Raw genomic sequence first — 12,242 nt, forward strand, 5'->3', positions numbered from 1 at the left:
TTTACATAGATTTTGGAGTTTAGCATAGCTTGGTGTCGTCATTTTTTATCTGTGTAAATTTGGGCAAGTCAGTTAACCAAACTGAAACTCGAATTCACTTTCTATAAAATAATGATACTAATATTAATTTCACAGTTATATTAAATGAAAGCTCTATAGAAACAACCCAGATTATATACCTTGCTCATAATAAAATTGTTCCTTTCCACCCTCTTCCAGTAATGGCTTTTAATTTTATCAATGATGAAATATAACTAAAATATATGATGTCTTTATTTTGTTCACACAAAATTAAAGTTAATGCTTACTCACAATTTAATATGCACAATGTCATACAAACTGAGATGCTTTGCAAAGCACTTTGGGGGTAGCTAGTATTACAGGTGTTTTGGACACCCCTGTAGGTCTTCTTTTGGGAAATACACTTCTCTGACTCTAGAGGGGGTCCACTTTTATAATTTCTACAGTCTCCCACACTCCTGTATCCTAACCACAGATGTAAGCATTTTTCCCAAAATGATCTCCTTTTATGATCTGTAAATGGAACTGCAGTTGAGCCTATCTTTCCCTGAAGAAGGGAGGATCCTTGATCCTGGGCTTAGTGGACACTTGTGGCTTTATTGTAAACTAAACGGTAAGCAACAATTAAAAAAAAAAAACACAGAAAATGAGACTCAATCACTCCTGCTTGTCCCACATTTGGTAGCGAGGATCAACCAAATCTCTAGTTTGGACTAAACACAAGTTTGATTTTTCACATTCACCATCAAAGTCAAATCTGAGCAGCGGGTCACCTGGCATTATCTGTGTCCTGCTGCCATCTCCCTGCCCAACCTCTACGTTTTGTCATCTGTCCCAGATAAATGTGCAAATCTCATGCAACATCTTGTTTTGATTGCTGAGTAATTTATTGGCTTCTGTTTCTTAGTCACATGCTGTAAATTTAACCTTGGTCTGAGTTTGGCAAGTGTTAGGGTTTTTATATGGGGTTGGGGATGGGATACCAGCTGGGAGACGGTTTTATATGAGGGTGGGAGTGGGGAGACCAACTGGAAAAGGGGGTAGTCAATCTTTTGGCAAGCCCCCCTAAACATATATGCTGAAGAATGCATGCTTTGTTTTCACAGAACCACCTCCATCCGGCCCATTCAGTGAAGGCCTGCCCCCAACCCCTTCTCCATATTCAGCAGTGAGGGGAGCAGAACAGGCAGAACTACTAAAATATACTGTGGAGGGAAGCAGTGGGCAAGACAGGAGAGGTCGGCTGGGCCATATGTGGGTCAGCTCCCTGGCCGGGCAGCTAACTTGGGCTGCAGCAATGCTAGCACTGAGACTTAACGTCTAGGCTACCAGGGAGGCCCCTTCCAAATAGAATTTTTAAAGTTATATTTAAAATTACATTTTACAATGACTAATTACATTAAAGTATAATATGTCTGCATTACAATATTTCTAAATGTATAGACAATAAGGAAATAAGGACCACCTGTAACACTGATGGAAGCTTAGAACACAAAATTTCAGGTGGAAACATCATGACAGAAACTAGAGGCAGGAGTAGAAATGATTGCCAAGTTTTTAAAATGGCTTTAAGAAATCCTTAGGCAAGTTTGGAGAGGGGAATATGGGAATTGTCAGTCATACATGGAAACACCAGTACTTGCAGCTGAGCCCAATCATACCCTAGAAGGGAGACTTCCTAACAGTGCACACTCTACAATGGCATGAGCCTCCCTCCCCACAAGACTACAGAACAACTCTGTGCTGACATAATGCAGCTCTCTGCTTACCTGTGGCTATGCAGGTGCCTTTTTCTTTCTCCTTTTTCCTAAAAAACCTGTCCTTCTAAGATGCAGCCTTTGCCTGCTTTTGTGGATACAAACATCTTTTCCCTAAATAATCGCTCCAGGTGCCAATAAGTGGGAGATTCGGCCAAAACCTTTCTCAGAGGTCACCCGACCTCTGATCTCACCCCCATCAATACCAACATTTGCAGCATTTCTTCTGCCCTTACACTTCCTCTTTAGGCAATAATATTTTAACATAGTTGAAAATATAATGCCTATCAAGCGTTGTACCATTTTCATATTTTCTTTGGATAAAATGAAACATTTTCTGTTAGTCAGTCTTTGATTCTCTTTGATCTTATCACGCTGCCATGAACATCTTAGCATTCTAGACACAAATGCTGTATTTCAGGGAACATAGAGCATTGATAGAAAGTGTGTTGAAGGATTTACACCAAAGGAATCAATAATCCAGGTATTTGACCCCAGTTTTTGTCTTCTTAAACTTTTAAGATATACTTTTTTTTTTTTTTTTAGATTTATTTATTTATTCATACAGAACTGGGGTACAGGCCAGAGGCTCAGGGGCGGTGAGAGGCTTCACCAGAGACAGAGTGGGGAGCAGAACAGGCAGATTGACGAAGTACACTGCTGAGGGAAGCAGCGGGCAGGCCAGGAGAGGTCTGGCTCGCCATGTGGTCTCCTCCGGGGCAGGCGGCAGGCGGGAATCGAACTCATGCGGAAGTGGCTTCAGATTCTCAGTGCTGCGCTTTAACCCACTGCGCCACCAGGGAGGGCCCATTAAGATATACTTTAACTGGAGATGTTAAAGTACATCAAGTTCTTTACAGCAAGTTCATTTAAAGGAGTGGAATCAGATTAATACGCCAGATACTTGAAAAAAATTGTTTCTGTGTAGAAAGGAAATCTAGAAATATAAAAATTGGGTACAATGGCTACACTGTCCTTTTATTCTAATCCAAGTTGAGAGCTCATCGTTATTTCTGGCAAGAGTCAATGCTCATTTACCTGCCAGTTTTCTCTCCTACAATCTAGATGCTCTGTTTTGTCAAACAACAAAATTGAAGCACAGTAGAGGGCTGTGAGGGTGAAAATGTTAGTAATGAATTTCATTGTTTTAGAGGAACTGCAAGATATAAAAGAGTGAAATTGAGAAAATATTGTTAAAGATTAAAATGTAATAAACATGAGTCACTTTGAACCCAGCCCCCCCATGCTCTCTCTTTCTACCTATTTTTTAAAAAAGATTTATTTATTTATGCATACAGAACTGGGGTACAGCCCAGAGGCACAGGGGCAGTGAGAGGATTTACCAGAGACAGGAGGAGCAGAGCAGGCAGGTCGACGAAGTAGACTGCTGAGTGGAGCAGCAGGCAGATCAGGAGAGGTCTGCTATGCCATGTGGGTCAGCTCCTTGGTTGGGGATTGAACTTGTGATGAAGCTGCTGCAGTTAGCTTTAACCCACTGTGCCTCTTTCCACCTACTGACCAGAAGTCAAGAACTTCAGTTCAGGGACAAGTCATGACTTTTGTCTCCTTATTGCGACTGTGACTACAGCATTTGGCAACTGTTTTACTTAACTTTTGAAAACAAGTGAGATAAGAAAACTAGTTTGGATGGGTTGATGGGATGACAAAGGCAAGAAAATATTGATAACATTTTTATCATTCATTTTTAAAAAATTCACTTTGAGACCAGCAGGAAGTATAATATTGTGGAGATTTTGCCTTAACATTTTCTAAGACATAAACAACATGGGGTTTTTCATGTGGGTAGGAAAGGATGGGACAAAGCTGAGTAGGTGTAAATACAATAATACGAAAAAAAAGTTTGTTTTTATTTTCTGTTTTAGAGACTGGAACCTGTTAAAAAAGATTTCCTATCTTTGAGAGGGTGGAGTCTTATTTCTATCAATAACAGCTTCTATTTGGAAAACTCCCTCTGTGGCAACAGGCATGATAAAAGCATTTGAGAAAATTGTTTAACAGCAGCACAGATCCAAATGCAATGTAGCTTTGATCCTTGTTCTTTGGACTATAATTTGCTCTAACTGGACTCAGACACTTACATGGGAGTTTGAGATTACATTACCCAGTGATTCTTAATTCGGGACAAGAGTAAAACAGCAGTAGATACTTTCCTTTTGCTGGTAATTGGCAATAGAATCCAGTTCTCTTTGATTTTGGTGGGGCCGGGGGGAAGCAGAGGTTTAAGAGACTATATTAAATGCCTGTGGTTTCCTAGTCACAAGTGGCAAAATATGACTAGAAAGTACTCCTCCCGAGATAGTGTTTTCTCTACTGTGCACCTAGAATCCATCGTGGAGGCTGATTCCTTACTACTGGTGTGGCTAGAACTTCTTCCTCTCTTCATCCTTAAGTCAAACTGGCTCCCAACCCTCACTGTCTCAGCTTCTAACTGCTTTCCTTGACTAGGATTCCACCATGGTGAAACTGGAATTATGTGTGAGACTACATGTAGACTTTATCTGAGGGAACCACTCCAAATGACTGTGTCTTAGGTGAGACCACAGGCCCCATCCAAATTAAATGCAGTGTGATGTACAATTAGTAATGTCTTCCTGTGTCAGGTAAGGGGGCTATCATTTTTCAGACTTTGGTCTCTCCTTCAGCTCCAGAAAAATCCATTTCTAGAGATAGGAGATCCAGGAACTACAGAAAATTTCCCACCTCCCACAGTATAATTTCACTCAAGTTCCTTCCATAGAGATAAGAGCCTGATATTTTAAAGAGCTGGTATTGGAATCTAGTGCCTTTTTATAATTTGTATTAGTCACTCCTCATTTCTGGGTCCCTCAAGTGCTCTGACAAGATGGAAATTTAGATAGTCGTACTCTTTAGAGGTGGGCATTCCTGTTCTTCCACCTAATCATATGATATAGAGTTATATTTATCTTAAGAAAGTTTATAGTAAGTATAATTTGAATTATCCAGGAAATGGTGGTAGTGATAAAAAGGGGAAAAGATAAGGATATTCAGGTTGAATCTATATTTTCAATGTATATAATACTTTTTGAAGGACATAGAGAAAGGAGTCCATTAAAACCCCAAGTAAAAAAAGATGGCAATATGCAAACATGTTCAGATGCACTACTTGTGACAGTCCCGAGTGGAAGGTTTCTCAGGTGCCTGTGACAATGGACTGATGAGTTGTCATCTGGCCGCACAACATAATATTAGTCAGCAGTAAGGATGAAGCTACAATCAAAGGGAACAATGTAGGTGAATCCCACAGTGCAATGATGAGTGAAGTCACACTTAAGAATACATACTGGGCCCTCCCTGGTGGCCCAACAGGTTAGGACGCAGCACTGCAAGCAAGCCGCAGCCGCTTCAGTGTGAGTTCGATCCCCAGCTCCAGAGGTGACTCACATGGCACAGTAGACCTCTCCTAACCCGCTCGCTGCTCCCCTCAGTACTTCATCAATCTGCCTGTTCTGCTCCCCATTCTGTTTTTCACCACCCCTGCACCTATGGCCTGCACCCCAGTTCTGTATGAATAAACAAATAAAACATTTTTAAAAAAAGAATACATACTTATGGGTTCTATTTACGTAAAAGAGAAAAACGGGCACTCCTCATCAATGATCCTAGAAGTCAGGAGAGTTGCTGTGCTTGGAGGAGTGGACTGAGGGTAAGGAGGCAGGGCTCGGAGGCACTCATCAGTTTCTATTTCTTCCTGGTTCTGTGGGATCAATTGGAAAATGTCCCTTGGACTGTACCTTACACTTTCTCCAGCTTTTGTACATGTTGTATTTCAGTAACATTTTTTTAAAGGTAAAAAATGGACATCTCCTTTCAAGCAACAGAAAACCAAAACCCCTTTTCTAGATAGAAACTCCCTCATTTTCATGTTTTGTTAGGAAAATAATGATTTGGGTGGTGCTCCTGTTTTGTAAAATAGTAATCAAGTATTGAACTAAAGTAGTCAATAAGACAGGGAAGGAGAAGACCATACTAACCTCCAAAGATGAATTCCCATCAGACCCATGGGAGTCCCTCCCAGAATTCGATGTGAGTTACCATTTCAACAGCAGCGGGTCCATGGAGGTGCTGAAATTCTCATATAGATTCAGAGATGCTCTTTCCAAAATTAGACACTGGCAAAACAGGCTTCGTGAATAATGGACTCACAATTTCAATTTATTATCAAAATATTTCCATCAGATGACAAAGCTGGAGAGATAAGGAGATGCAGAGCTACATAGATGGATTTTTGCCCTGTGATCACAGCCACCTTCAAGGATGGATTGAATTTGAAAATTCTGCTTGTAAACCATAAGTCTTATAGTGTCTCAGATAGCCATCCGACAGCAATGTTTAATCCAAAGTTTGTGCTTCAAGCTTTTCATCAATATGATTTATAAGTTTTTAAAAAATCTTAAATCTTCATCTGTACATCACTTTACAGATCTTGGTTCATAACTATTTACCTCAGTCATTCTGAAACTTCAATATTCAATGATTACCTAGAATAACAATTACTTAGTCATAAATGTAGTTAATAATTAAATATAAAAATTGTTATTTATACATTACTACAAATTTTTTTAAAAAGACCAAATTTTGAGAGAGAGAGAGAGAGAGAGAGAGAGAGAGAGAGAGAAAGAGAGAACAAAAATTGCTTAAAAAATTGCAGGGAGCCTCAAGAATTTTCAATATCAGTCAAAGCAGGTACAACAAGAAACAGTTTTAGACATTCATTTTAGCCCTAAGAGTGCTTAAAATAAAGTGATTTCAGAATGAATAACCGATGATTGCCAAAAATGATTTTAAAACTACCTAAGTTCCAAGGCCCCGGTATGTATAAGAAATCTTTGGAAGAGTTTTGAAGGCGCATAAATGTTGCAAAAAAAAAAAAAAAATAAGGTAAAACTAAATATTTAGGCAAAGTGTTTCTAACTATCACGTCACTTTTCTTTTTGGTGCCAACTGTATTCTTCAACCCCTCGTTCCTCCCTTTGGTTAGAAATCCCGGCCTACCTCACTTGGCCAAGTGTTGTCAAGAGACATCAAATAGGCAGATGTGAGAAACAGAAATGAATGGTATTATCTTTAGAGATTGAGCATTATTTACACAGCGAGAAGTGACTGATTTGATAGAGATTAGACTCCCTCCTTTGTCCACACCTTTTCAGAACTTTTTTACTATGGTGCTCTTATCTCTGAACCACCACAGGTAGTGACAGTGACCACAAAGCCCCCACACCCCCTTCTCTCAGATAATGCTCCCCACATCTGTGGTGTTGACAAGTCGGATTGAGAGCAGCATCATTTCTCAGTATCACCAAACCCGGCATTTCTTTTCTGGATTCATGTATGAGTTCTTGTTGCAGTGGAAGGCTTCTGAAAATTCTCGGGAGTTCTGTAAAGTCCCAATAATCCTATGACACAAACCAAAAAAAAAAAAAAAAAAAGTCACTGTCGAGTATAAAGGACCAGGGGAAAAAATAATAATAATAATGAACAAATACATACCAGTGATATTTTATGGGGGAGTAGTGGGGGGTGGGATCAAAAATGGAGGGGGGTTAGTGCATGGGACTGTGGTGATGGCACACAGGTGATTTGGTGATGGGAAGCCCAAGGGGATTACAACTGAGATGGGAAAAGGCACAAAATGATGTAAAAGCAAACTATTATATTACTAAAAAAAAAAAAAAGTCACTGTCAGCATTTAGCACTCAAGTCCTGACTACAAGGGAGCTCTAGAGAATTTCTGACTTAGGATAGTGAGTGAGTTTCAATTAGCAATTTAAAGGAAATAAAGAACTGGGTGGAAAGAGTCCATTCCTGCCATTAACAGAGTGAAGACCACAGATTTTACAGACAGACTGTGTGGTTTGCAACCTGGTTGAGATCTATTTACTTGGCTTCACTGTGCCTGTTTCCTTTTCTGTAATATACATAGAATGTTAACGATTATCATGAGGCTTAATTTACCATCTCCGTGTTTCATGTTTGGATTGCTGTTATTGTAAGAAGAGTTTGGTCAAAGAATAAAATTCTGATTTTTTACTGTCTTAAAAGGGCTCACATGATAACTTACAAAAAAAAAAGACTTTAAATAGATATTTGTTGATTTGACTCAGTAGGGCAGATAACAAATTATTTTTTTCCAAAAGAACTCCATAGATATCAGAAATTAGTCTCAGTCTGAATAACTGGAAGGGCAGTTATTCAGGGCAAAATGCCAGTTTCTTCTTATCTCCGACCCCAATGGGCAAAAACAACACTGTCCACCCACTACTGGCACCAAGCAGCAGTGAAGTGAGAGACAGGTCAGGACAACGATACAGAGGTCTTCCCGTCAGTCAGTCCCGAAACAGCGAAACAGCGAGCCTTCCCTTTTTTGCCCCCTGGGGCCACCCCACCCACAACCCACCTAGGTTGGTAGGGAGGGGCAAGCTGACTGCCCTGGAGGGGGGCCCAGGACCTCTCCAGACTGGTAGATGTGCTAATCAAGATAAACCGCCCTCTTCTCCCTCCAGCCCTCTCTCCACACAGAACTCAGTGTGAGCTTTAAAACTTCAATCAAATTCCATCATCCTCTTACTTAAAACCTCCCAGGGGGTTGAAGGAAACTCAAACTTGACTCCATGGTCTCTGAAATCCCAGTGGCTCCACACTGGCTCCCGGCTCCTCCTGACTTGCACCTCTTCCTGTTCCTCAGAAGGTCCAAACTGGACTCGCCTACTTGCCAGTTTTCAGACTGCCCAAGCTCTTTCTTCTTCAGGGCCTGCTGCTCTTGCTGGCCCTACCTTCTAAATGGCCAATTCCTTCTCTGCCTTCACACCTCTGCTTCAACTTACCTCTTTCGAGGCATTCTCCAAATAAAAACCAGATTATTGTCTTCCAATTTGACTGGCCCTGTCCTAACACTTAGGTACAGTGATTTGTACAGTGATTTGTTCTTTTCTTCCTATCATTCCCCCTACACTGTAATCTCTCTATACATCCTGCTCCCAGCTGTACCCCAAAGCCTAGCACTATATGTGTGTATGTGTCTATTGTGTGTATACACACACACTCATATATATATACACATACACATACATATACATATGTAGGAGTAAAAACATTTACTCACTAGGGACTTATATTGTCTTTAGTCTTTTAGATTCCAGGCTCTGACACTGAGCCAGAGAGGATCTATGATCCATCTAATCCAGGAGCCTCCCCTATTCAGAACATTCTCTATACTGGCTGACACAGTCATCACAGCAGCCCTGCTGGTCCTCGAACTGAAGCTGGAGCTCCTGGGTGGGAAGGGAGAGCATTTGAGACTCTGAACAGGAGAGCTGTTCTTTTTGCTTTGTTTTATTAACATTTGTTTAAAGGATGGTGAATAGATGTAATCATATGGGACAAGTGTCTCAATATAAATGTTTAAACCCATGACTTAATTCTGCATTTGTTATAAAAACATTAAAGAAATTAAAAAAAATTCAATACAAAAATATCTTCACAAACACCACACCAGGAGTCAGCAACAGAGCGACACCCAACCTAAAATGCACTTAGCTCCCCTCTCGCCCATCTCTTCCACCCAAAGCCTGCACTTAGATAATTTGCTTCTGGATAATTAGGTCAACAACATATTAGGGCCTTACTTACTTTTCTAGGACTCTAATTAGTGTTTGGTGGCTTATCATGTGAAATCTTTGAATAGATAATAGAAATAATCTATTTCAAAAAGTGGATATATTATTAATAAAAATGAACCTTCTCTAAAAGTAGGATCATATTCCATTAATATCACATAGAATACTTACACAAACTTCATGTTATATGAAAACTAGGTAGTTTGTGTTCCCCCAAACAAGAAAATAACGAGACTTATTATGTCTAAAATAACTGACTTGAAATTCTTATATCATTATATGAAATAGTTTATTGAATTACTACTATTTATTCCTTTGACAAATAATCATGTGTATTAAAAATGCTGGAGAAAAAGGCGTTGGACATCATGTGACTAAGAATAGCCTTTACATGCTTTAACATATCTGCCTATTGCTGCCAGCAATTGGATGTCTAACTTACTGAATAAGCTTTTTGCAATTAATGATTTCCTGATACATTTTGTTACCTCTTATAAATGAATGACAAAACCAGTAAGGTTAACTAGCTTCACTTTTTAATAAAGTAACCAACTGTTATCATTAACTAAGGTTCATGACTTTTAAAATCATAAATATCAGCACAAATTTCACTGTACAATCATAAAGAAATAAAAGCCTGAATAGACTCATAGGTATGGGCTAAAGATTGACAACGGTCAACAAGGACTCCACCAGGCTCACCCAAACCCAAACTGACTTTTACAGAATGTCAGAAACTCAATACTTAAGGTAAATGGAGGTAAAATAAGTATTTCAAAAAATGCTTAGCCAATACACACTAAATCGTGGAATAATAAGGGACAAAATAACCATATTATCTGCAAAAGACTACCTAAAACACAGAAAGAATATTCATCTCCAAATTAGGGAAATTAAGTGTGGGAAATACTTTTGCATTCTTATGGATATTAGGTTTGTAAAGTGCCCTTTTTTTTTTTTATTTTTTCTGACTGGAAGATCATATCCAGTAACCTAAGCATCTAAGTTATTACTGTAACTATGCATATACACTGCTATTATTTTATATATTGAGGCTTGCTTTAAAATAATCTCAGATTCTTATATTTTATATAAAAATGTTACATGTGAATAACTTTAGAAGCACCTATATAGATTACATAAAAAATATAATAAGAACCATTCTATCAAGAGACTGTATATGACTAATGAAAACCAGATTTCAAAAGAAGTCATTTAAATTGTAGTTACAAATTCTAGAATGTCAAGAGGAAATGTTCTTCATTGTAATATTACAGTTTTAGAAGTTTACTTTAAATTGTATAAGAGTTTATGTACAGGGCCTTCCCTGGTGGCACAATGGGTTAAGAGCAGCACTATGAAGCTGTCTGCAATTGCTAAGGCAAGAGTCTGATCCCTGATTCCCACCCAGGGAGCTGACCCACATGGCGTGGCAGACCTCTCCTGGCCCGCCTGCTGCTCCCCTCAGCAGTGTATTTTAGTCAATCTGCCTGTTCTGCTCCCCACTCTGTCTCTGGTGAATTCTCTCACCCCCTGCACCTATACCCCAGTTCTGTATGCATAAATAAAAATATCTTTATAAAAAAAGGCTGTTTGTATGTAAGTTGTAATAAGAGAAAGTTTAAACCTAAGGATGCTTTTCTAAATTCAGCTTAATATCACATAGAATTTGCCATTTTTTTTATGCTGTAGTGATTTAAACAAAGTCACAGAAATATTTCTACATAAACCATTATGCATAATTTTAATGCAACTCAATGTTGATTCATTTTTAAGTTTCTTTTAAAAACGTTTTACTTTGTACAACCAGGAAGCAGCCTGTTTCCAAAACTAAATGTAACCTCAACCTTTTGCCAAGGAAATCCCTTTACCTCTAGAGAAAATAATAATTTCCTTGACAAAAGGTTGGCATTCCATTTACCCTTTTAAAACAACAACAATAACACATACTTCTCTTATGAATGAAAAAACAGAGGCATCTTTTTGGGTCAGAACAAAGAAAATGAAAGTTATAAATAGCTATGTATTAATAAAATACTAATTTCGCTTTAAAATTGGGGAAAGGAAACTATTATATACTTACCGAATATTACTTTATCAGTGAACAGTCTGAGCTATGCTGGCATAAGAAATGGGCAAAAATAAGCCAAGACTGCCCACTAATATGGACTATTGCAAAATCCATTTCACTCAAATTCAAATTCTGTCTATCTCTCTAAATGAAAGATAATCCTAGTACTAATTTTCAAATGTATATGGAATCAGGGTTTCATATACTTAACCTTAATCCTTTTAGCAACCTTGATGATAATTTAATCATCATTTATAGATCAAGAAATTGTGACACAGAGGTTAGGTAACAGCTTCCTCCACTGCAGAGCTATGGTCAGAATACCAGGGATTTTTTTTTTTTTTTAACTTTAAAGCTTGTTTACTTTTGTACCATACAAATATCAGGCTTTATTTTTTGAGCTAATCTGAATGTAGGGTTGGGGCAATTACAGGCAGGTAATGAAGTGCCAGATAAGAAAAGAAAGAGAGGAAATGCCTAATACAAAACAAAATGAAAAATCAAAAAGCTTTATCACTTAGTGGCTTTTGGTGCAGGAGTAAATAGCCTCACACACTGTTAATTTTTTAGCATTTTCACTACACTAATGGTATCACTAGTAGTTATAACAATAGTCTGTCATTAAAGAACACCGCTAAACATGGAGCTTCCCTACAACCCAGCAATCCCACTCCTAGGTATCTACCCAAAAGACACAAAAACACTGATTGAAAAAGATACCTGTACCCCCATGTTTAT

At 38.6% G+C, this 12,242-nt stretch overlaps 1 protein-coding gene across 2 annotated transcripts in view; it reads right to left on the bottom strand.

Annotated features, from left to right (window-relative positions):
• Positions 1-6,394: 6,394 nt before the first annotated feature.
• The window catches only part of MME (membrane metallo-endopeptidase), a 92,215-nt gene continuing 86,367 nt past the window's right edge, over positions 6,395-12,242 (bottom strand). For both annotated transcript variants that reach the window (XM_012724997.1, XM_004682329.2), the window contains one exon: positions 6,395-7,213. In XM_012724997.1, coding sequence (XP_012580451.1) covers positions 7,114-7,213 — 100 coding nt within the window. In that variant the 3' untranslated portion in view covers positions 6,395-7,113. The remainder of the gene's footprint in view (positions 7,214-12,242) is intronic.

This window comes from Condylura cristata, unplaced genomic scaffold, assembly GCF_000260355.1.
Source record: "Condylura cristata isolate star-nosed mole 26May11 unplaced genomic scaffold, ConCri1.0 scaffold00014, whole genome shotgun sequence".
NCBI classification, from domain to species: domain Eukaryota; kingdom Metazoa; phylum Chordata; class Mammalia; order Eulipotyphla; family Talpidae; genus Condylura; species Condylura cristata.